The sequence below is a fragment of the Mytilus californianus genome, unplaced genomic scaffold, assembly GCF_021869535.1.
Source record: "Mytilus californianus isolate M0D057914Y unplaced genomic scaffold, xbMytCali1.0.p SCAF_4, whole genome shotgun sequence".
NCBI lineage: Eukaryota > Metazoa > Mollusca > Bivalvia > Mytilida > Mytilidae > Mytilus > Mytilus californianus.
Window position 1 is genome coordinate 92,775,342 of NW_026262690.1, and position 27,245 is coordinate 92,802,586.

Here is a 27,245-nt window from a genome sequence, read left to right on the forward strand (position 1 = left end):
AGCTGAATGATTGTGCATACAAAACACCAACATAAACGAAAAGGTAAGTCTTCCCTAACTTGATACAGAAGAAAATCTTGTCGATCTATCAGCTTGGGTTTATAAATGATATTTACTTAACTTGAATAAATTGTGATTCTCTGGGAACTAAAAACGGGAACCTTAAAAACTACTGAAAAATTAATACATGATTAAGTTGAAAAGTAGATGAAATATTATGACAGTATTTCAAAATTAAGAAGTCCTATAATGTGTTTAGGGAGTAGTTAATGGAAACGTCAAACAAGTCTTATATTTTGTCTTATAGGGTGATACTTTAGACATGAATTGAGACCATGTAACATTTAGTCGTAAGGTTTTAAAAAAGCATATTTCAGACATGTTTTATTCAGACAACCTGACTTGTGACGTGCACATAAAGAATGTGGTGGAGTTAAACATGTTTTTGAACGCTACCCTAACCCGTGAACGTGGTGTAACAGCAAAACATTGAAACACACTATAACAATCGGTTTTAAAAGGCTTGACTCATTAGATTGGCAGTAAGCACCAAAAAGATAACATAACCGAAAAGAAAAGATAAAGAAAGTTACCGATCGAAGAGTACTCGCAGTTATTAAAAGCTAGTTCAAAGCCAATTCTAACAACTAAATAAACCATGTTTCCCAGATTAAAATTTCAATAAGTACACATCCAATGGATTAAGTGTAAAGACGTCATAAGCAGTCAAATAAAAGCATGGCCTTGTGAATTGCCAAAATAAAAATATCCAGTCAGTAATATGATAAAAAGTGTCCATAACTGTTTACCCATACATGCTAATATATGTTTAGTTATGGTTCATTTTATTTTTAGAATAAAACGGTAATCGTAATGGTGATTACGAATGGTGATTTTCGCCCCACTTTGACAAGTGTTTTACTGCCGATCGGAAGAAGACTAAGTGTGACAACATTTCTATTTCCCTTTCACCTTTTGTGGCCTCTTTATTATATTTATCTTTAATATGCTTTCACTTAGCTGTCAACGAGACCTGATCGGTTTTTTTTATATTAATCTTTCCAAAAAAAAGTTCTCATTTCAAACTTACAGAAAAAAATAAAAGATATGTATTCATTGCAAGAAGAATGGTAATATTACCCCGAGTTTTAATTTGAAGACTAAGCATACCTGAAAAAATTATAATTACATTTTGTTTTTACTACACTTAATTTTAATCAAACACTATTCCATGAATGCCAACATAGTTTTACCTGTATTTTGTCGGCAGATCAAATGTTGTAGGCATTCAGGGAATAAACCATTGTAATCATTACAAGAAACATTGTGTAAAAAACAATCCACGACAAGACACGTTTGAATTGTTTTACATTGTCATTTCAGGGCCTTTTATAGCTGACTGTGCTGTATGGGCTTTGCTCATTGTTGAAGGCCATACGGTGACCTATAGTTGTTAATTTCTGTGTCATTTCGTATCTTGTGGAGAGTTGTCTTATTGGCAATCATATCACATCTTTTTTATAAGACGAGCAAGACCATAATTAATTTGGTCTAGGACACACATGTGAACAAGAGAGCACCGAAAACATAAACATAAATACATACATTTAAAAGATGACACATAGCATTGCAATCAAAACAATATATTACTATATATGCAAGTAAAAACAACTGAAATAATCGAGTAAACGCTATACAGTTGCAGTTCACATAAAACATACACTATCCGAGCAACGAGATGGAAAACACCAAGGTAGGGATTATATATTATATCATACCATTTCATAATTCTGTAGAAAATTTATATCGTTTTATAGAACTATCTGTTACAGTTTGGTATTGTTCCCTACATTTTATATTCCATGGGATTAATCTATTTGTGTAGTTTATTCGTATACATTTATTAGATTGTTGATTTCAATGTGCTTTCAAATGATAAAAAAAAAAACAAGTGAAAAATTGGCAATGTCAACAGATGCTCTACAAACCGCACATTTACTACAAAAAAATTTTAAAAAAGTTGAGCGCAATGTATCTTCTTTTTATTTCAAGTGAATAAAATAGTGTCCTCGGGAGAACAAAGTAAAAATGTACTAAAAACAACGTGATTTAGCAAGGACTTATTATATAAGTTTGAAGTATACAGCGTTCGGGATCTAGAAACCAAAATTGTTACCAATACTTCATTCAGAATTCAGAGCCACAGTATACTGACGGATGACGTCTGGAAGGACAGACAGACAGACGGACGGACATTTAGTGACTACTATATGCTCCTGATTTTTTTCGGGGATTATAAAAAAAAAAAGATTCGTTTATTGCTCTATGTTACACACTGCACATATCAAAGCATACAAATAGTTCCTGTAATGATAATGAATATGGCGGTGGTAGTCTTGTAGATAGTTGTATTTGGTCACACAGTTAAACGATTAAATGTAGCTACATTGTAAAGCTTATACATATCTAGACGATTTTTTAGAGTTGTAAATACCTAAAAGACGACAAATCTGTTCCTAAAACATGTTAGCCTCTTCGGATAGAGATCGACCTTATGCAAATGAATATCAATACATCTGTTAACCTATTTCGTGTTGGAAAAATCTCTACCGGAAGTCTGTAACTGTTTGAAAATTGAATTCTTATAAGAACCCTACAAAACCGACCAAAATTCATCTTTTATTTCGTATTTGAATGTTCCAAAATCAATCAAAGTCTTATACATGTACATGTATACGTGCACTTACATAAAGTCCATTTCTATCCGACGCAGCTCAATTGTTTTGTCTTTGCAGTAGACCTATATATACACCATACAACAATTATCATTTGCATTCGGAAATGATTTTTGTTTTTTCGAAGTTATGACAAATTTTTTAGTCTTTTTCAAAACGATCAAGAAAATGACTTATGTCGTAGAATAGACTTAGCCGCATAAAAGCACCTACTCTAAATTTGAAGGCTATATAATAAAATTAGTCAAATAATTTTCAACACGATTTTGTACTTTTTTCGAATTGATTTAGTTCAATCAAGCAGAACTATTAATTTGTTTACATCGTTGCTATAGGATCGTCCCGAGAGCTTTATATTACTCTTGCAGCGGAAGTGGCATTCTAAGCTCGGACGAAAAACATTCATACGGGTAAATAATAAACAAAAAAGATTAGTGTAAGACTGCATATTGCAAAGTTGATTATATACGCTACTTGCATATACATTTAAATAGAATTTATGAAAGCCAGGTAAAAATTGAATAACTGTGAAAAATCGAATGTCAGGTTAGCTAACTTGAGTGAAGATCGATAAAAGAATTCAAATACGCAATATTATGCAGAAGCTGGTATGAGGTTGTGAAAAGTTCATAGTAGTACAGTAAAATGGAAAGAAGATCAGAATTTGGGATTTGTTCGTTAGATGACTCTCTTATTTGCATAGAATCTGAATTTGAAAGAAACAGCCACTTCTTAAACTCTTTGGAAGATACGTTGGAGGAACAAAACAGCAGTGAGAGATGTATAGTTGAACATAGAGATGAAAATACTACACAAATGTATGCTAATGACAGTTTGACATCAGCCTGTGATATAACTGATGAAGAAGAGAAAATAACACCACCAGTGGAAAACAGGAAAAACAAACTAGTAAACAACAATACCACTCCACGATTTCTTCTAAAATACTGCCACTTAATTGAAAAACACCTTTGTATTTCATTTGGTAAGTTTGTAAACACAGTTCTGCCAACTTTTAATAATGCAAATGAGTGAGATTTGGCCAAAATCGTAAAGATCAAAGAGAAAAAACAATAGATCAAAGGAAAATGCCGCCAAATAAGCATGAAAATGCGCGAGTCTCGCGCTAAATGCGTAAATGCGTGAGACTTGGCAGCCCTGTAAACATGAGAATCAATCATCGTCATCACAATGCAATCTATGAACATTAGAAATTTAAAATGACTGAAGTATACAGTAGGTATTTTTTTTCACAGTCAGTGATTTCAACGACAACAATAAAAACTAATGTTATTTAATGGAACACTATGAAATATTCCCATAATTAAAAAAAAAAATGATAAGCAATGAGAGCAATAAAAATGTATTCAATATTTTAATGGCACACAGAGATACAGATTCCTATATATAATGTTATCATATTTTAATGCACCAATGTCAGTCGTCATTTCAGAATCAAATGTATTCTGCGAAATATTTCAAAAGCGTTCATCGCCAAAAACGTTATGATTGGTTAAAAACGTCCTAAACCATGGAATTTCAACCAATGACTCGACCGGTTATTTTCATTGGAGGTACAAAAAAATGAAATTGTTTTTATAAATTTCACTTTTTTTCATTTGTAGCTGCCACACTGGGATTGCATACATCAATCGTGTTGACAACTATACTACTAATAGTCAAAAGTTACAACATATTTCCCATAAGTTTTCAAGATTTGCCATTGGTTCTTTATAATGATACCTCGCATACACAAGATCTGGCATGGCGGTATGCAATGCAGTACAAAAATAGAGTCATACATCCCATTTTTGGTCTTAAGCCTCGAAAACAGCTTTCAGAAACACTCGAACTTATATTTGAAGGGGGCGATATTTTCTCGGAGATAAATATGAAGTTACTTAATGAAACAGAATCAAAATTGTTCTATAGACAAGACTATCAAGCCAAGTTTTGCTATCCAAGTATTCAAAATGATTGCGAGAAACCCATATCAGTCCTCCGGCTCTTTGACGGCACATATACAGATGTTGACCGAGTCTTCAATTCAGGATCATTCAAAAACGCATCAAGTATCATATGTAAAGCCGTCAAGAATAATAAAACAAGAGTTTTTCTCCTACCACTTTTGGAAAAGGACTATGATCCTTGTGATGCAAACAAGAGATCGTCAAAAACACGATTGTTTATGTTATTTAGTTGGAAATCGAAGGAACATTATAATGAAAATACATATCGCGAATATCTAAGTTTAAAAATACAAAAAGAGGTTAAAAGACTCCAAGACGAAGTATTAGACGCACATATGTCAGTGTTTTATTATAGCATTAAGATGTATCTTTATGACGTTTATCGTGAAGCATTCAGAAATATGAAATTAGCAATAGGAAGTTTTTTGTTTATTTTCATGTTTATGTGGTTCCAGACCAAGTCATTTTGGATAACATTCTTTGGAATACTGAGTATTTTCACGAGTTTTCTCTTAACAAATCTTATTTATAGGTTTGTTCTTCAATATAGATATTTCGGATTTTTTCATATTATTTCTGTTTTCATCATTCTTGGAATTGGTGCGGATGATATCTTTATATTCTACGACACTTGGATACTATCAAAACATACCAGATATCCATCAAAAGCTCACCGTCTTGCAGATTGTTATTTGAAAGCAGCAAAAACGACATTTGTGACATCGCTTACAACAATGGCAGCATTTCTAGTGAGTGCGCCCTCTCCGTTACTACCCGTTGCTTCCTTCGGAATCTTTACTGGAATGCTAGTCGGTGTTAACTTTTTATTTGACCTCACATGCTTTCCAATCGTAATTTTGTTTCATTCTGAGGTAATAACGCCATGCTTTGTTAGACTGATTCCATGTTCAAGGAAGACATTGTCGGTAAGGACAGAAAGTCATGATAGATTAATCACATCACTACAAAACAGAACATCTAGTGATAATAATGATTGCTCCCGAGATGTGACTTATCACCAGCTACAGCTCCAAGATGAAGTGAACGAGGAAAATGAAACAAAAATTGACACAGCAGAACATTCTAAAAAAAGGAATAAAGTAGTTTGGTTTTTGGAGAATAAATTCTACAATTTTATGATTTGGAAACCAGTAAGAATAGTAATACCTCTAACTTTCCTAATAATTACTGCATTTTTTACATACAGTGCTACAACTTTAGAAGCTGACAGTTCTCAGGTAAGATATTTGTATTTTATTTTTATATTCCACGATTACAGAACAAAAAAAAATGTCTTTTATTTCCTTACTGTCCTGTGCTAGATAAATCACTAAAGTGGTGTGTGTTTTGCTCTCATAGAGAATCCGCGGTTTGCAATTTCCAGAAAAACGCAGCGGACTCATAACTTTTTTAAGTGTTATTTCAATTTTGTTTAGCACTGGGTAGATACCACTGATGGTGGACTATTAGGCCCCAATGTTATCATCAGCACAGTAGTCAACGAGAAATAATGATTTCTGCCTTGTCTTGAAATAACTTTTGAATTTCTCAGTCATATAACCAAGCGTCTAATTTTACTAGTAATGAATTTACACCGAATAGTTGCCTATTTTGTATTCTTTAAATTGCAGAAAATTAATTTTTTTGTTTCACAATTGAGAATCAAACTAAAACAAGTGCACTTTTATTTGCTTTCAGGTTAAAATTTACAGAGAATCTAACAACTATGCAAAAGCTATAGAGCGCCATTTCTCTTGGTTTCAACAGAACTATGATAACAGTTACAACAGACTTCATCTTACATGGGGCATGAAGCCACAAAACATGCAATCGTGTGACTGGAAGTCAGGTGACTCTTGTAAAGGACAGTCTGAAATCGATGGACATTTTGATATGTCGTCATCTGAAGCACAAATCTCACTCATGGTAAGTCTGACATAATGCTTGATAACAGTTTTCCGTGTAAAATTCTGCAGTACTTTGATAGTAAAGATATAAAATTTCAAAATAAAAATGAACACAGCCAAGGTTTGTTAATATTGTCTCCGTTTCCGGTGCACGGATGCGGCATGATTGACGTCTGTTATTCCTATTTTCTTTACTATCAGAAGTCAATAATTTCCTATTCTTATTTATGAATTCATTTTCAGAATCCCGAAAATGGAGACCATCCGTACAAAAAGTTCCTCTTTAACAGTACATGTAATGTGTTCAATTCTTTATTCAGTAACATTGTGTTACTGTATTTGTCAAAACCTTTCGGATTTTTTTTGTCCTCAATGCACCTCAACGTCGTAGTTGATTTAGCCGTATAACTTTTTTGATTCGAGCGTCAATGAAGAGTCTTCTTTAGATGAAACGAGCGTCTGGTGTACAAAATTATAAACCCTGAGTCGATTTTTTTTATTGAATTCTTTGTTTGCATTTTGTATTTGTTTGAAATATATTGATAAAATATGCAAGGAAAAACAGTATTATAAACGTGAAAAATTACCAGTGCTACATATTTTTTTTCTCTTAGAACTTGTGCCGACTATTAGAAAATTTTACAGATGAAGAAATAACATCCTACGGAATAAAAAGAAACCCAGTGACGAACAAACCAGAAATAGCATGTTTTATTTCGGCCTTGCATAAATTTATACAGGTGAGAAAAGATCATGTGCTTTTACTTGAAGTATATAACCAAGGAAGCCGTCTTACTAAAAAGATAGTTCGAATATTGTCTATTTTTCTTTCAATTTTTAAAGTCGTATTTGATGAATTTAAAATGTGATGGTCACAAGCTTTAATTTCGTATAAACTAAAACAAAAACGGCATTAGAAAGCAGTATCATGCCACGAAGATGTCAATTTCAAAGTAGATAGCTCATAACATATTTATCAAATTTTAGGTATCATTTTTGGAGTATATCATGAAAATTACATATTTCCATAAAAATATTCACATTGTCAGTATTTAAAGTTATCTTTTTTTTTCAAAATAACTAAAACTAGCGCCGGATAAAGTTTGCACGAAAGTTGTTATCATACAAATTGGAAACATAGACGAAATCAAGTGATTCGTCTTTCAGTCAATACAAGATCAGCATTTGTATGCATTGAACATCTTCTGTAATTATTATGAAATAAAATAATGTAAGTACTTTATTATATGTATTTTCAGAATACTGGTTACCTGGAAAATATTCCATTTCCGTTTACAAATGAATCTGTTGTTCCGTTTATGAGAAGAAATTTTCATATATACAACATATCAAGTGTACCGGCAAACTTTAACAGATATTTTGAGGTAAAATAGAAGCTTTTTTGACCCACCTACAATAGTAGAGGGCATTGTTTTCTCGGATAATGCGAACGGGACATGGTGACATATGGACACAAACTCTTTTTTATTCATTTTCTAGTTGACATGATTTTCCCACTATTTGATGATTATCATATCGTACATATAAGTTTTGAACACAGGCACTTGTCTCTGAAAAAAAAATTCCTATATACCTTAATATAAAAAAAATATTCGTCGTAAAAAATCTTCTTTTCTAAACCTGCTTAGCCAATCGAAGTCGGACTTTAACACAATCTATCGCGATTAGTGTCCATATATGGTATAAAGAGTTCCTGTCAATTAGGCAACACAACAGCTGTTATTAAAGTAGAGCATAGATATAATGAGGTATACACGGAAAGTTTCAATCAACAACACTGTTTTGGCTAAAAAGAGAAATATAAAAAAAATATTATTAATGACCTCAACGACCTTTAAAACTGATAAGCGTATTATGTAATTGGAAAATCTTACAAATTGTTACTAAACTTCAAGGAAAGATAAGAGAATGCCGGCAGGCTGAATATTGGTTTGCATCCCAAAATGTTATAAAAAGCCATCCATTCTACTCCTTAAAAGCAATTATGAAAAGGGTTATTCATGTACACACTGAATATAAGTCTTTTTTATGTTAAAAATACTTGCAAAAATATTTCTATTAATCTAAGACTCTACCAGAGTTATGGTACTCGTATTATTTTTATCTTTTTATCCATGCATATTTAACCGGAGCTATGCATGGACATCATGAGAGCGATACAGGTTCCTAATAGTCTCTTATAAACTTAAGTTTGGTTATATATTACATATTGAAAAGTAAATAGAATTTTAATACAAATTGTAGATTCTTGTATCTTATTGGCTTAGTAATGGATATACACACATTCCAACTGAAGACTTCTTGACATATCATCGTCTTATTGGTGAGACAACAATACCAGGAGTAACTCAACATTTCAACAGATCGTCTTTTATTGGTAACTAAAATTTCTCATTTATGACATTACTGAATAGGACTTTTTATGGGTTTTTTTTCTTTTGCTCGTTATATCCTCAGGATCTTTAAAATAGTTTTGATTGAAGCGGTCCGGAGACTCCATATGACAGTTATTTCCCTTTCTGTATTTAAAATAAGTGAAATGTAATTGTAACTGGTACACCATAAGTAAAAGAGACCAGGGTCTTTTGAATTGAGGTCCTTGGTCCTCCAAAAAGAAAATGGGGTCAAGGTCAAAGATCAAGGTCAGATTATAATTTTTTTTTAATTTGGCTTAATATTGCTTCTTTTCAGAAACCGTGTAAGATATCGACAAAATATTTTAACTTAACTGATATTTGCGACGTGTCGTAACATACATATTTTGGTTAAAAGGGTGCGTTGACATTTAATGGGAGTTTCCTCCCCTCTAATACTCAAAATAAACATTATTGGGATAGAACTCATTTCCCTTACATAGTGGAGACTAAGGGTAATTTGATTTGAGGTCCTTGCTTTATGACCTTGAATTTTAGTTCAAGGTCAAAGGTAAAATTGACGTTCTAGATTTTGACCTTTGCTGTAGATTCATATTTTTACATGATAAAGCCTTGGGATCTTTTGCATTAGGTTAGTAGACATATGACCTTTAAAATGTCAACCAGAAGTGACCTTTTTTAAACCGGAAGTAGCAATTAATTTCCCTTATTTAAAGCAAAACTATATAGAAACTATATATTCTTTAAATCAGAGTAAAGTAAGCTATTATTTGACTCCGGAAGTGACTTTGATGTAACCGGAAGTGGCTTATTATCTCCCTTAATTGATGAAAAAAGTGCCTCAAACATTGTATTTTCAAAATCAGTGTGTGATAAGCTATCATTTAAGCCCGGACATACTGTTTTTAATCAAAATTTTCTAATCTTAAGTGAATTTGAGTGGAAAGACCTTCAATTGTTCTCTGAACAATTGGTTTTTAATTTGTTCTTGTTATGTGCTATTGGTTAGAACAGGTGATTGTGTATAAAAACGCATAGCAAAAGCATGGTTGAATGTCCCTTTGGTGTCTTTCGTCTCTGTTGCTAGGGGTTTGCTATTTAGGACTAAGATTTTTAAATAGAAATCAATTTTGATCTGTTTCCATTTTTATGTAGGAACGTATGGAACAAGACTGAGAGTAATTGCAATAGAAATAAACACAACATTTACTTTTCAAAACATTGGATATCGTGAAGGCAAACCAATATATCATTTGTGGGAAAAGTTTATACAGCAGGAGGTAAAAGAAGTTTGTACTTGCACGTGTTACATGTGAACAAAATAATATAAATACAACTACACGTATAAGAATTTATAATTAAATAGTTTAACTTAAGATATGTATCCACTAAATTGATGCAATCTTATTAACCAATGGAAATGAAATTTTCTCTGTTGAACCCATTCACATTTTCGAGATTCTGAGTTATTTTGAATCTTTTCATATCACATGGACTAACAATTATATATAATTTTTGTGGTGGTTTTTTTTTATACCTGCCTTCTTTGATCAATGATTTTTTTATAAGATAACATTCTTCCATTTTTTACAGAAAACAGTAATTTTAAAACAGTCAATTATATGTCAAAACAACTAAATATTTTATTTTTAATAATAATAATAATTTATCGACTGTCAAACTTATAATGACTACAAAAATGAAATATTCAAGCAAACACAAAGAAAAGAAGAGAAGAGCAACATTAATTGTACTAAAACAATTCTTTTTTTTCGTATTTGCTTTTTCACCTGACTATGGTGATATAGGTTTTGATGAATTAAAACATCAAAATAATTGACTATTCCTTTTCTAATATATTATATATAATAGTCTATAGAAAAACAAACAATCAGCAAATTTAATACACAAGACAAGACAAGACAAGGCAATATTTTATTAAAGTCAGACTTTCCTCTCTTACAAAACATTAACAAATCATAAATTCACTTATAAAACAAGAGCAACTTTAAAAGAGTTAAGAGAGACTATATATTTTTTTTAAATATAAACAAGTCTATACGTGTGCATGCAAAACAAATTTCTTGGTAGAGGGGTCTAAATACTGCACAAACAACATTTTCCAAAAGACAAAAAAAGTGAAAAAGTATATTTTAACAAAACGCATTTGACTAGCAGGTCGAACAACGGATGTTCTTAAACCCTGCTGACTGCCATTGGCGATTACCAAATAAACGGATCACCATATGTAACAAAATGGATCTTAACTATTAATTTAATACCAAACAGAAAACAATAAACTAGCGGAAAAGATGGTATACCGCAAACAAAAGGTGCAAAAATTAGTACACCATATCCGGATTTCGACAATTAATGTTTTAAATATATATACACATAAAAAATAAAACATAAAACATAATAAAAAATATACCTTTTAAGAATATGATAAACATTTTCTTTTCAATTAAACAACATAGCAGATCTTAGCAGTGTGAAAGTAAAGATTTTCCCCATTTAATAAAAGTACAAATTTATTTATTTACTATAAAAATCATGACAAAAAAAAATTGCACGTAAATTTTCATATAATGGCAAACTCAAAATTACATGTTTCTCATCTTCAATTGTATTATCTTTACAATTAAAACAAACTCTAATTTTGATACATACCAGACAGTCTAATGACGGTACAGCACAAACAAACAAACAAAATTAAATATCTGACAATTTGTGCAACGATATTGATTAAAAATCAAAATATACGTACAAGATGAAATGAAATTGTATCCATAGATATTTCGGCACAACAAATAGCCTTCATCAGTTTCAGTCCTTTTTCAAAATGTAATAAAACAATGAGGTCTTTGTGAGATAATAGAACTCACTCAAGTATACAGGTAATCTTATACTTTATCCAACTTTAAAAAAAATCCAAATAACGGTAAAATATTTTTGGCTAACCTAAATACATGACCACTTTATCAGTACCTTTTCTAGAAATAAATGGAAAAGAGTAAAATTTGAAATCAATCAACATTTGTATGTAGTAGAAAAACAAAGGATATGGGGTATCCATTCATGAAAAAAAATCAGTACATGCAAAGCAAGAAAACCCAAAAAGGCAAAGGAACAGCGCTTTTATTGTTGTTCTTCATCTCAAAGTCACAGTGAGGCCTTCAACAAAAAACAAAAAAACAACAAAAAAACCCTCACCTCACTGCAAGTTTAAGGCGGCCCGTGGCACCAGTTTGAGCGGAATTATTTGCAAAATGATTCGGATAGACTTTGTAAGATGTAACCCCATCAAAACACCAGGTTTTGTTTTAGATAATATGCATATGATTTTTTTATTATTTTTGAACTAGGTATCAAAGATGCCAAGTTCTATGAAAAGTGGCTTCCAATCTACTTATGAATCGTGGCACTGGATAAAACTTCAAGAGGTATGAAGATGTACAAGTTAAACTTAAAGTATAACGGACAGGATGTTTGCGCTGTTACCTGTACCACGAAGGACGTTTGCGCTCTAAACACAATGGACATTTGCGCTTTAAGCTATGATACACCTGAACTAAATTGACTGGAAATTTGCGCTTTTTACTTATGATAGTTTACTTGTAATGTTAACCAAATTAAACAAAGTCATTGAAAGATGTTCACATATTCTTTGAAAGTTCATGGCTTATCTAGTAAGATTGTTTTAATTTTTGAAGACCGAAATTTGATTTTTCAAACCACCTGTTGTTCTTTTTGTCTTTGAGAGAAAAATCATTGTTGTTTTAAGGAATTTACCACATTCACGCTCTTGAAGTGTTGTCGTTTTCATCTGACACAAGCTTGATGGCGAAAAATGAAGTCCAGTGGCAGATCGGTGGTGGGAGTTCCGGGCGTTAGAACCCCCCCTTTTTTTGACGATCAATGCATTTGAATGGGGACATATAGTTGGAACCCCCTCTTTATCCTGGGTTAGTAACAACACCCCCCCCTTTTTTTTTATAAATGGCTGGAGCCGCCCCTGAAGTCCTAGCTGTATATGAACACATGAATGTATTGTGTTTTTAAAATTAAATGATCTTTTAAACTTTTAACCATAATATAACTCAAATGTTGTGTTGTCTGTTAATAAAGCGCAAATGTCCTTTTGGAAAGCGAAAATTTTCTTTTTTAAAAGCGCAAATGTCCTTTCAAAAGACGCAAACGTCGCGCACCGAGCATACTCTTTGGTAAAAACGTATTGTGGTTTCTATTGAAAAGCCAAAAAGGCCAGATAAAATCAGCTTTTATTAATGAAATGTCACTGTGATTTGTATGCATTATATAATACGGCTTACATTTTCACTTTACTTTCAGACTCTTGTGAAATCTGCAGTCAGAGGTGTTGTCATTGGAATATCATTAGCATTTCCAATTCTAACGCTCACAACATTGAATGTGGTGATTGGCTTTCTTGCTACTATTTGCATCACTATGATTACCGTGGTTGTGGTTGGTTTAATCCCTCTGATTGGATGGAAACTAGGGGTGAGTCGATATTTAAAAAGGTGTTCAAGATTAGGCAATAAAATGTATTACTGTTGAGAATATATAAACTATAAGTGAATTTTAGTCAAATTTTGTACAAATTGTGTAATTTGTACAAATGTGTAATTTGTACAAACACTTTTTGGACAAATTACAATTTGTACAAAATAAAAATACAAACTAAAATTTGTACAATTGTTTTGTACAAATTAAAATGAATACAACAGGATAACTTGTACACAATATATATATATATATATAGTTTTCCTTGTTCATTGTTCGAACTTCTTGCAGTAATTGCACATACATTGAAGATGTGAAGATGTGCACCTCCTACTTTGTACAGGTCTGAATAAATTTTTATCAGGTTTATAATGTGTTGAACATTGACTTTGTCTTTTTTTCAAATTGTTTTGCGTGAAAATGTTAAACCAACAAGCAAGTCGGACTCATACACAAACTAAAAACACGCCCATACTAAGGTAACAGGTATACAACTAGGCGTCAATTCTTAAAATCATTATCATTCGTGTAAAACAAAACATTTTGAACTATACTTACTATACGGTATATCTTATCTCTTTTTAGGTATTGGAATCTATCAATCTGAGTTTAATCGTTGGACTGTCGGTTGACTATGTGGTGCATTTTGCAGAGGCATACAGAACCTCTCCATTTACCCACCGTAAAGACCGCGTAAAGAGCATGTTAGAAGGCATGGGACTGTCTGTATTATCAGGGGCGATAACAACCTTTGGTGCTGCTGTTTTTATGCTGTTTGCTGAAATTCAATTTTCATATCAGTTTGGAATATTTGTGATGTGCACAATCGGAACATCTTTTCTGTTTTCATTTCTGTTATTTCCTGCATTTATGGCATCATTTGGACCCGAAGGAGATAGTGGGTCAATTCCAGCAATTGTTAAAGCGATTAAATTGAGGTATCATAGGAAACAGGAATATATGAGAGTTAATTGCGATGAAACGTACGATTCAGACATTGAACTATTGAGTTAGTTGCGATGAAACGTACGATTCAGACATTGAACTATTGAGTTAGTTGCGATGATACGTACGATTAAGACATTTAACTATTGAGTTGATTACGATGATACGTACGATTCCGGTATTGAACTTTTTTTGAGATTATTGCGATGATAAGTACGATTCAGACATAAGTGCGATTTAGACATTGAACTATTGAGATTATTGCGATGATATGTACCTTTCAGACATTGAACTATTGAGATTATTGGGATGATATGTGCGATTCAGATATTGACTTATTGGAATTATTGCGATGATACGTACGATTGTTGAGATTATTGTGATGATAATTGCGATTCAGACATTGAACCATTAGAATTATTGTATCAATACGTATGATTCAAATATTGAACTAATGGAATTATTGTGATGATATATGCGATTCAGATATTGAACTATCGAGATTATTGCGATGATATGTACTATTCAGACATTGAACTATTGAGATTATTGTGATGATATGTGCGATTCAGATATTGACCTATTGGAATTATTGCGATGATACGTTCGATTGTTCAGATTATTGTGATGATAATTGCGATTCAGACATTGAACCATTAGAATTATGGTATCGATACGTATGATTCATATATTGAACTAATGGAATTATAGTGATGATATATGCGATTCAGATATTGAACAATTGAGATTATTGCGGTGATACGTACGATTTAGACATTTTCTTATTCAATTTAGACATTAGCTTATTCATAAATTGTAGGGCTTGTATTTCCTATCATAACTTCCTTAATAGAGGGTTGCTGCTCACAAGAAAGCTATTAAACCAAGAGTTTCAAGTGGTGAAGTTGAAATCATCCCTTCGTAAATTTTACGGACGCCATCACGAGTTGGTTGACCGTTATGGAGTATCCGTTTCACAGATGACAACGTGTATGTTCCAATTGTCGTAACTACAATCCCGTCCCCTTTTCCCCGAATGTGACCTAGCGAACTAGATTTATCACCGGGTTTGTACAACATGAGCAACACGACGGGCGCCACATGTGGAGCAGGATCTGCTTACCCTTGAATTTGTTTGTTTGTCTTTTTTTTTTAGCCATGGCATTGTCAGTTTATTTTCGACTTGTGAGTTTGAATGTCACTTTGCATGTTTGGTATCCGTCGCCTCTTTTGTATAAGAACATAATTTATCAGTTTGTTTTGTTATAATGATGTCTTGTTATTATTTTTGATGAATATGATTATAAAGATGAGTTTTGTCTGAATAGTGAGGACCGATAATGTTTTAAGCGCTAATCATAGAAATATTTTCATCTGGGGTCTACAGCAGGTCAAAGACTGGTATGCGGTTGTCTCTCCGTTTGGGATGAAACATTTTGCACACTTACTCGAGTTTGCCATTACCGATTTACCAGAAACTTTTTAATCCTTTGAAATGGTTATACGAGAATCTGATTACCTTCAGACGATTTTCTCATTTGTAATTTGAGAGATTTATGACTTTATCCAGTGAAATAAATGTTTTATAAACGCAAACTTGTCAATACAATATTTGGTTTATACAAAAGTATACAAACAATAAAAAACATTTATTTAAATAAAGGGGATTAAATTTGTTTTTTTTTCTTTTCGGTTTTGTCTAGACTAATCTTTGTATAAGAAAGAGAAAAACCGGGTCATTAAGAATATAATCATACTTAATAGAGGATTTAAATATTTTCTTATGTCTGACAAAATTTACATAACTATAAGCTGCAATTAAAAAATTAAATTGCTTGGAAAATCCATAGATAATAAACCTGAAATGTTAAATAACGGACATGGTTATTGCAGCTTACTTTAATTCACAGGAAAAAAGTATTAACAAAAATACCGAACACTAAGGTAAAATCAAAAAGGGGAAGTCCATAATATTGAAAATCAAAGTACTGAAGTACTGAACATCGGATGACCGCAGGTTCTTGTGGATGGTCAAAAGCACATGTCACAGAAACAGATCACATCTCTATACCTGAAACTGAGGTTAATTTACAGAGATTTTTTTTTCTTATACAAGTTCGTGCTTGGATGATGAATAAATGACAGGAAATTCAACCTCACCGTAATAACTATTATATTGTAGTGATACAAATCAGTATACCTTAGACTATTATACTAATATAATAATAGTTCCAGAGAATACACTGGTTTGTTGTTATATATTATATTAATATTACGGTTGCATGTATATATAATTTTCATCTATTTGTATATCATACTATTCTACTATTATTATAGTGTAATGCAAGTGCATGGTGGACACTCTTCTGTAAAAAAAAAGTCAAAGTCTTAAAGGCTGTAAAAGCAATTGCTGCCATGTTAATGTTTTGTGGACTTTTATTTTTCATCCATATATATAAGAATTAAACCTGACAGGACAGGAGTGTTGACTAGTGAGAAGCAAGACGGTTTTAACTTTATATCAATATAAGACTTTAGCAGGAAATCATTTTAAATATGTTTTATATTTTACAAGGAGACAACAAGTTTACCAGGCTAAAGTTGGGGTTAATTATACATGTGCTGAAACATATAACTGAAAAAAAAAATCATTATGGATTAGCCCCTGGTAGTGTTTGTAACTGGGCAATAATTTCCTTTATTGATTTAATTTTAACCATTTTCATAATTAATTTAAATTAACCATTCAGTTAAAACATTTCAACTTTCCAGACGCAAATGTTGAAAAACGGGACAGAAATAAAATATCTTACAAGACATAAACATGTAAAAAATAAATATATATTTCAGCTTACTAAAAATATTTTCATAATGTTACTTTGACATCATTTCTTAAAACTAAGTCCCAAACATAATTGCTCAGTTGACATGTGTCATCCTCATGCGATACGAGATAACTATAATTCTGATGCAATCCCGAAAAGGGGGGTCATCACAAACAAACATGACATTAAATTGTCATTATACGAACTAGAACAAACAGCTCTATGTTGCTTTGATATTTATCAATTTTCAGGAAACATGTGAAATAAATTTCAGGTCCATTTCATTATAGTGCCTAACAAGATTGTGTGAGGTAGACGAAATTGACCTTAAAACGATCGTATTGTCTTTTGATGTCCAAAAATAGGCAGATCGGACATATAAGGACTTTATCTAATGACTACATAAATTTGGGATTTATTATTATTATAATATTCTAATGAAACTGAAAATTGTATTTTTTTTTAGGATAAACAACAATTTTACCTGGCGTAGCCGTTCATAAATGTTTTTCTGCATTTATCTTCGAAAAATGGCGTATTTAATGGAATAGAACGTTAATACAGTAAACTTTCTCTTTTTTCTCCGCAATAGGCTATCAAAAATAATTTATCTAATGTGTATGTGGAAAATTATGTGAAAAGATAAAAAGTGGCAATTGTTACCTTTCATACCTTAAGTTTCGTTCATCTGATTCTGACCAATGCTTATATACTAAATATCTATTTATATGCCGCTATTATTGTTGTTGTTACCAATTATGTAAATCAATTGTATCTGATTTTATGCCCTTTATGGGCCCTGTAATTTGGGAAATAAAAAAAAATCTATTCATTGATAAAACGTAATATGGACTGGTCCAGTGTCCAGTTTGCAGGTCATTTAATTTTCTGTACACATTCATGCACGCTCTGATTTAATCAATATACTCGTACGAAAAAGCATGAACAGTTTGAAGGTAATCTAATAATAACTTAATCCAATCAAATTGCATAAGATTCAATAACAATGTCAAGTCCACATCATAATGAGTAATAGAGGTAAACTGGGTAGGGAGAAAATGACAGATATTTCAAGTTAATATTTATGCAATAACGAATTAAAATTTGTCAACCAAAAGTTTTGCTACAATTTCAAAAACATGTCGTTCTGTATGGGTATAGTTTTCGGATCTTTCATTAGCGTATTTAAGGCTATAAAAAGTTTGGGCTTCAAAAGTTCACACAATTATTGACTTTATACAGAAAATTCGTCCTTGTAAAACATTTAATAGTTCACAAATGATACGCGATTTTAAAGTAAAATTATTTCTTAAAACACTGCAAAAAATTTCATTCATATTGATAAAGTGGTATCGTCATAAAGTGCGTTGAAATGAACAGTGGTATAGCAAACATCGAATTCCCTCACAAAATGTTATCACACACTACAGTAAGGGGAGTCAGTTAAGTTTGTCTATTTTTAGATACTATACAGGTAATCTTTTGACACTACGTATACAACCTGTGTGACCTGTGTAGTGATTTTGATTTTACGATAAATTCATGAATGAACGATAATTTTATGAATGAACATGAGCACCTGACCTCTTTCTTAAACACCTATTAAACATATAAAACCGTATTTAATAAGGAGATAATTCAGTCAAATTTTCAGTACTAAATCAACAACTGAAATGATTCCATTTTTTGATGAAACATCGTACGAACGGAGAACGGAATCGCAGGTATAAAAATGCACTTTTTCCCTTGTAATGACCGCGGATCTATAATTTTTATAGATCGGTTGAAATCCCAAAACTAATTTGCATAATGGAAATTTAGGCGATAGCAATACAGCGGAATGACCTCAAGGTCATCCTCTGTAAAAATCACACGTTTTAACGTAGATTTTATCAACCACCGGACTGAATAGAAAACAACTGTCATATTCCTGATTTGTACAGACATTTTCCAAAGAAATTTGGAAAATGTCGGGTTAAACCTGGTTTTAAAGCTAGCTAACCCTCCCAGTTGTATGACATTTGTTTGTAGATCCGTTATAATGATAAAATCGGGTGCGCAATCCATACAGACATAATTAGTTAATGTGACAGTAATTGGGATCCAGCAGCCAAAACTGCTTAAACATATATCACAGACATACTACAGAACTGACTAAAAAATTTAAACAAACATATTTATAAATCTAACAAGGACGCCAACACAAAAATTATTTTAGTTCATAGTAAATCTGACAAAAATATTTTTGTATTGGATAGTACATCAGTATATAGTATACACTTTCTCGATAAAGTACAAATTAAGTAAAATATAAATACAAGGGTAAACAAAATGAGAACAACACTGTAAAAACCTCTTGCGTCCGAATTGCACATCTGGACCAATCAGCACTAGGAACGTCCAAAGCCAAAAACCCGATAGCTGAATTCAGTAATACCTACGGCTATATAGTTACGTTAAGACATACGACCAAAAGTAACATGATAGCTCAAAAACAAATAAAGGAAAACTGTAAAGTAAACAAAAAGATACAAACTTCAGTTCCTTGAATCTACAACTAAATACCATCTTGTATTATTTGTGAAGTAGACATTAAATATTTGTTTATCAGGTCTTGGTACTTTCCGATGAAGTTTTTGAGAAAAAGGACAAAATATTCTTTGACAAAACCCTGGCTCATTAACTTTTTTTGCTCAGACACCGATGACGTTTTACAAAGTCTGAGTAGCATCTGCGAGCTCTTGAATATCGTATGAGTGGAGAAATGTATAATCCATACGCAGATGAAGTAGGTACATTGCTGCTAAGGTGAGGAAAGTTCATAATTTCAAAATTGAAATCGTCTCGTTTGTCATAGATTCTAGTACTGAGGTGACCATTGTAGTCAAATTCGAGGTATGAAGTTGTATTTATGGTCTCTTTAAACTCTAGTTCAGGAGGATATATTAATAGGACCAATCAGAAAAGTTTTGATTGTTGATGAAAGAACATTATCAATATAGCTATATGTGAAATTAAATGATCTTGATTCTTTGATTTTATTTTTACAAGTGTCGGAAGGAACTCCGAAAATAGGAAAAAGGTCGGTCAGGAGATGTTCACAGTTGATTCCCATAGGAGGGCCGACCACCTCCTGGAAAACTCTACCTCCAAATTTAACAAATATGTTGTCAATGAGAAACTCCAGCATACTGATCACTTGTTTTTCCATGTAGCATGTTTTATTTTCGGGCTTATTTTAAACAAAACTTGCCTAATTATAACACAAAACAATAGATTTGAAGCGTATGGTTCACCTTATATTCAGGAAAGCATTTTGAATAATATCTTTGCAGGAAGGAAACGTTTGCAGGGAAACAGTAAAGAAACGCAAAATGAAGTTGTCAGGGAACCATATCATTTTCCTTCATCAATTTTCCTGTGACGCCGTAAGACGGCAAAACTCATCAAAGATAATGGGCTTATAAAAGGCTTCCTTTGCTTTTTGTGTGTTTTTTTGCTGCACATGTACTGACTTTGTGTCATGGATGGATACCCCATATCCTTTGTTTTTTCTATTATAATTTGTTACGCCCGACGCTTAAACAAAAGCATTTATAAAAATATTGTTTTGCTGCGGCTTATGCCTAAAAACTTTTCAAGATAATTGGCAAAAACGCTTAAATTGGAAAAAAAATGTAATTTAAGGGTTATAACTCCTATAGGGAGTTAAATCGGTGATGGTTTGAACTTTCATATTGTTATTTTTTTTAGAAATTGTATTGATGATCAGTGTTGACGTTTACACCGTTTCTTTCTGTATCACATGTTTAAAGTAAGTAAAAACAACCGCTAAAATTGGTTAAATTTCGACTATAATTAAGCCAATGAGGCGCCTGACAATATTGCTAGAACCGTAAAGTAGTTAGATCATAATATTTTAAATGTGTAGCGTTTTATCATGATTCCGTCCGATTTGTTCGTTATCTATTATGATTATTAAGATAGGCTTGAATTTTACCCTATGACTCTACTGGTTGTCATGGAGATCATGTTGTTTTGTTGGCAAGGATCATTCTGAGTGACAAAGTTTTTTTTTCTTTGAGAAAATTTTAAGTGTAAACGATTACATGAAAGTCTTACTGTAAATCATAATCATTGATAATCAACAGCGTGTTTATTTTAAATTTTCAACTAAAATCTCAATTGACTAGTTGTATAAAGTCATGTAAAGTGGCTGTATGATAACTTGAGTTTGCAAATTAAAACCATATGGGTCAGGCAAAAACGAAATATAACACAGTACAGTGCGAAAACACAATAATTATAGAATATTTAACAAAAAATAGTCATATTAGTGTGTGTGTTTCTTTTATTGACATGGGCCTCATTTTCGTGAACCCAAATATTTCTTATAAAGTCACCAACTGCTGACAAAAGTTTAAATTCAGGATTTAGCTTGAAAAGTGGTTTTTATGACTTTGCATTCTTATTCAATTTTAACGTTTTTATGTTGATATTTTCATTTTACATTTTGTTTCGGACATGCGTTGGGCAGCGCATTGAAAGTAAAAACAGAAAATCTCGTAAAAAGAAGCTGCAAGAAAACAAACAGAAAAAGGCAAATATTGCCCCTGAGATCCGCGGTGGTATGTTATATCAGAGACATATCATCCGTAATACAATGCCGCCTGATTATATGTTTTAAAACTTCCGTTTTATCTCAGATTTTATCTTCTGTAAATAAATGCCTTTGACTCGACTGTCTGTAATAAAATCGGTGTATTCAAGACCTTTTAAGTATAGACGTCAAGTGATATCTGTTTTAATTTCATCCTCAATGATTATTTAATTTTGCTAATGGTTTAGTCATATAAAGTTTCGGAGCAAAATCCTATCTCTTTTAAGGTAGCACAATACAAAGATTGTATACCTCCAACTCCCCAGTTTTAAAATGCTGTAACTTTCTTTATAATGCTTGAAAATTTATAAAAGTGGTATTTATGGATAGCTAACAGATTACTCTTTCAAATTAATGCAATGTTAGTATTATACAACAATTATGTAATTAATTATAATTTTAACTGTGTCTACAAAATTTTACAAAACATTTCCACTTTCAATTGAAATTATCTTCTTCATGGATACCCCGAGAGGGTTGATTTTATAATATATTGTTCCTAGAGCCATTATCTACTAAAGGGTTTCTCAGATTTTGGATAGAATGTATAGATCAAATTTTACACCTAATCAAATAATCTCTACTTTTATGTGGTAAGGATGTTTACACTAATTACAGATTTATGAGAGAATGGAATACGATAGCGATAATTTGAGACACCCTTTTGTAGCTCCTGCTGTGTTGATTAAGATAACGTTAAAATTTCTTGTGTAGTTATAGAGATGTCAGAGCTAAATTTATTCAAGTGAACTGACTAAGATTTTGCCATTAATTGCATAATAATTGATTTCATAATGATTGCATAACAAAAATATTGCATTCATTTAAAAGATTAATCTTTTATCTATCTATATATACCTCTTTTATTAATTTGTATGCAGTCATAAGAAAGTAACATCATTTTAAAGGTTGGAGATTGGAAGTAAAAAAATCTTTGTATTGTGCTACCTTAATATATTCAAAGCAAGTTTATGCATGCTTTAATTAAGCCTTATGTACACCTCTGAGGAGCCAAAAATTTCTAGATGATTAAACTTTTTTTCTTAACCTCATTTTTGGGTTTATATGACTGTTAAAAGATAATTGGTGATGAAAAAAATCATATGGTGGTGCACTTCTTTTTTTGCTACAGCCATTTGAAAGTACCCAATTTTGATGATTTACCCATTTTCATCAATTTTTACCCATTTAATTTTAGGCTATTATCATGAAAAAAATCACAGTTTCACAATTAAACTTTTTTCATACTTTCACTAAAGATGAAGTGGACCAATCTGAATAAATTTAACTTTAAAAAAAACTACAGGTAGGTGTTAATATAAGAAAGTTTTATAAAATTTTGATGCTTTTTCGTGTCAAATTTACCATGTTGTCAATTTTGTAAATTTGGGATTTTTCTCTCTTTTTAGAACAAAAAGCATATTATTTCAACTTCTTTGTTATTAATGATTGAAAAAATACATATCTAAGAAATTTGAAAAGAAAAAATTGATATGAGATGTACATGCATCTGGTAAAATCATTTCTTGTACCCTCACCCATTTTCTCAACATTTTGGCTAATGAGACTGACTTGATTGGTCACTATAAAATTTGAAAATTTTATTACTCAAAAACTACTTATTGTAAATACACAATTTTTTTCACAGAGTTAAGTTTGATTATAATATTTTTAAATTCATTGATTATGATATTTTCCTCTCAGTGTATCACATGTTTTGGAAATAATTCCAGAACGAGATTTCAACGAGACTGAAATGTCAGAAGAATACATCCTTAAGGGTGTAAATTATTGTCCCGTTCCAATTTTCAAAAAGAGTTATTAATCTTAGCGATTTGTTTTTAATATTTGTTTATAGAAAACGAACATTAGACAATATTGTCTGTTAATATTTCACAGCAAATCCGGAAATTAGTCCGGTACGATTTTTGACTTGAACAACCCAAGAGCATTTTATCGTACCCAAGCAGGTGCCATGACGATTGTAAACAATATGGTGGTTTAAATTATCCTTCTGACTCGAGGAGTGCACTTTAACAGATTAATTGAACAAAAATGGCAGACCAAGAAAAGATACTTGAGGCTGCAAAGGCAGAAATACAATCTGCCATGAACAAAGCTTTTGAAAACGTGGCTGGTGATGGGGAACCCAATAAAGCTGCAGAGTCAGGCGGACCATCAGAAGAAAAAGATTACGTTGAACCGATCCAAGATCCTTATGGAAAAGCAATCAAATATCTAGAAAAGCATAACGTTATGCAACTTTTTCAGGTAATTAGACAAGTTTTAATCTAGATAAAAAAATAGATTACCCAACAATTTTACAGTAGCCCATAGCATAGGCATACATAGCTGCTAAACCTTAGCTCATAGGTCTTTATGATATTTTTTGACAATTTGCGGACAAATTAAGGACTTACAATAGTCTTTCTATATAAATCATTGGTAAATATTTTTTTTTTACAACAATAGTTATATGTTTGAAAAGGTTAATACCTGTTTCCAGTCATATATGATATAACGAAAGATTTTGATTGCCAGTTTATAGGATTTTAAAGGAGACTTTGTTTCTTTAGTTATAAAAGAAATGTTCAGTTTCAACAGTTTAGAATGACTCAAATATCAAATCAATGCATGCACTGGTACATAGAAAACCCAAAGACATGCTAAAAAACATGAAAACAATATTTTACGTGGTCTAATATTGTCAACTTTGATTAAAAAAAAAGACAATTATACAGCGATACATGTCAATTTTACTTAATTTGAATAGTATTCTTTTTCTTTCATGAAAACAATTGTTTCTCTTTATGTAGGAACATGACAACATGTAGTAAACAATAGGTAAAATTGATTTTATGATTCATTTAGGAAACAACTAGCTGTGTCAAGCAGCACATACATGTACCTTTTTTTTACTGATTTGTAAACAATCAAGTACATATATTGTAAGTGTTTCTATCTTTTTGTACTTGCAGGCTTTGACAGCTAGCATTGTATACAACAAACCAGACGACCCACTGCAGACAATGATGAAAGAAATAGAAACAATGAAGAAACAATCGGGTTAACAGACTTTTATGGAGAAGTTGTGTGTGTGAAGTGCAATCTGTTTTACAAGAGATTTATACCACTGTCCTTCAGTTGTTGTTTTGGTTCAATATTTCATGTTGTTAGCATAATAATCATTGAATTTATAATTGAACAGTATTATGTAAATGAAAATTACTGCCTTATTTGTATATATGAGTTGATTGTAATTTTAAATACATTGACAATCAAACATCCTGAGTGACGTTTTTAGATGTAAAATTTCAAAGAGTAGTTCAATTAATAGTGTATTGATTTAAAAGTATAAATCATACATGTATTACATTATTTTTTCAACTAAATTTAAAACAAACCAGACTACTATATTTTATACCATGAACAAGACAGGTCAAAATTACATTTCAGTTGTGCAATTTACCTAATTAATTTTTTATAAGTATGCATTTATTCTGTTTTGCATTCTACTCTAAAGACGGTTTTTCTTTATCTATAAATGAGGTCGATACTATAGATCATTATAATTTTTCACAACATTTCTCACATGTGATCATGTGACAGGAGGTTTCAACACTACAATTTTGAAGAATTTTCCAAGCAATAGTTCACTGACCCAATTCAACACTGATGATTTTATTTCATGAAAATAATTAATTTGATCTTGTGGAAAATATTGTGCTATTTTTATGATGCCACAGAAACCTTGCCTAAAGAGATGGTCAAGTAAACAGAAATTAGAAAAAAATCTTGTTTGATATTAAATTATGTGAAGCGAAATCTGTGATATAGTAGAAATTAGTTTTATTTTTATAATCAGCCTTATAAGTACCCAAGCACTTACAAAATTTAAGCTGAAACCAGACTTATGTTGAAATAATTTAATTGAAAAGAAACAGTATTTTCTTTTATCTTCAAGTACTATTTTTAAAATCCATTTCACATTGTTAAAGATTTCTCAACATGATCAGAATAATAAATGGAACATTATTAGATGCTTGTACATGTAACAAATTCAAAAAATTAAGCAATACTATATCAGTGGTGCTTACAGTAGGTGGGATAGAGTGGGTTGGATCCTAGCCTTTTTTGAATGAGATAAAAATTGACAAAATTCAAGGCCTATTCAATAGGCCTTAACCTGGAAACTCTGCTTGGTCAGAATCTAACCATAAGTGAGCTTATGGGTGCTTAATTGATTTTAGACCATAATATAAGTGAAGGAGCTTATTAGGCTGAGTACAATATATAATAATTATGTATTCTGATTTATTTTTGTATATAGTCAACCTTAGTTAAGCATACAGATGTGCCAATATTGTAATGTTGTAAAAATTGTTATTTTTTATATTGTATAAAGTTTGTGTGCATTTGAAAATATATGATCTATACACTATTGTAAAGTTGTTGAATGACATCAGTCTATAGAATAAAATGATATTTTAAACAGATAGTATAATTATTTCCTTTGAAAATTGAAGAAAGAATACATACAGTTCAATACATTAATAAGTTTGGAGGTTGAATTCTTACTTAAGTTTTGTAGAGAGATCTATATGTATTTAATAAAAGTGGAATTTTAGGACCAGTTAATAAGGTGTTTCAGACTTTAAAGGTACATTTTTGGCTTATTGAAGCAAACACCATAGAAAAATGGTTCTTATGCATGAAAAAAAAAATAATTGGCTAAAAGAATAAGCCTTTTATTTTCTCCACATATAAAAGCATTAACCCTTATTTATAAATGAATAATATTTATATACAACGAAGTAGAATACATATGATAACTGGTTGCCACATTAAAGATCAAAAGTGCTGATAGTGGCGTTAAACCCCATACAATCAATTGATCGGTCAAATAATCTGATAAAAAACAGTGAGAAGTATACATTCTAAACTCCTACTACTATGGTAGAGATATTTAATTTCAAATTTCAAATGGATTCAACTGTTGGAAGATTTTCCAATTGCTTTCTAATTTATTCAATGTTGTAGTCAGAAAACCAACTAGTTGTTTGTGTGGTAGAAGGTTCTTCTCAATTGCTGGGAGTGTGAGTTCAACCCCAAAATTTGTACATTTAGTTGCAAGTATGAGCCAATATGGGTTAGTTTGGAGTCAGAATAATGTGACAGAGTAGGGTGGCAGCCCCTAATTTGTATATCTTTGAAACACAGATTCCATTTAGTCATTTTTGCTTGCCCTCCCGAAGCACTTGAGCTCACCCATGGTATTTGAAG

The 27,245-nt window shown here is 31.5% G+C and overlaps 1 protein-coding gene across 1 annotated transcript in view; it reads left to right on the forward strand.

Moving 5' to 3' along the window:
* LOC127738914 (protein dispatched homolog 1-like) overlaps positions 1-18,143 on the forward strand; it is a 42,911-nt gene extending 24,768 nt beyond the window's left edge. The window contains exons 3-11 of the mRNA XM_052250408.1: positions 4,361-5,943; positions 6,404-6,631; positions 7,227-7,352; positions 7,872-7,997; positions 8,878-9,010; positions 10,164-10,288; positions 12,374-12,451; positions 13,359-13,529; positions 14,118-18,143. Coding sequence (XP_052106368.1) covers positions 4,361-5,943; positions 6,404-6,631; positions 7,227-7,352; positions 7,872-7,997; positions 8,878-9,010; positions 10,164-10,288; positions 12,374-12,451; positions 13,359-13,529; positions 14,118-14,546 — 2,999 coding nt within the window. The 3' untranslated portion in view covers positions 14,547-18,143. The remainder of the gene's footprint in view (positions 1-4,360; positions 5,944-6,403; positions 6,632-7,226; positions 7,353-7,871; positions 7,998-8,877; positions 9,011-10,163; positions 10,289-12,373; positions 12,452-13,358; positions 13,530-14,117) is intronic.
* Positions 18,144-27,245: the final 9,102 nt, after the last annotated feature.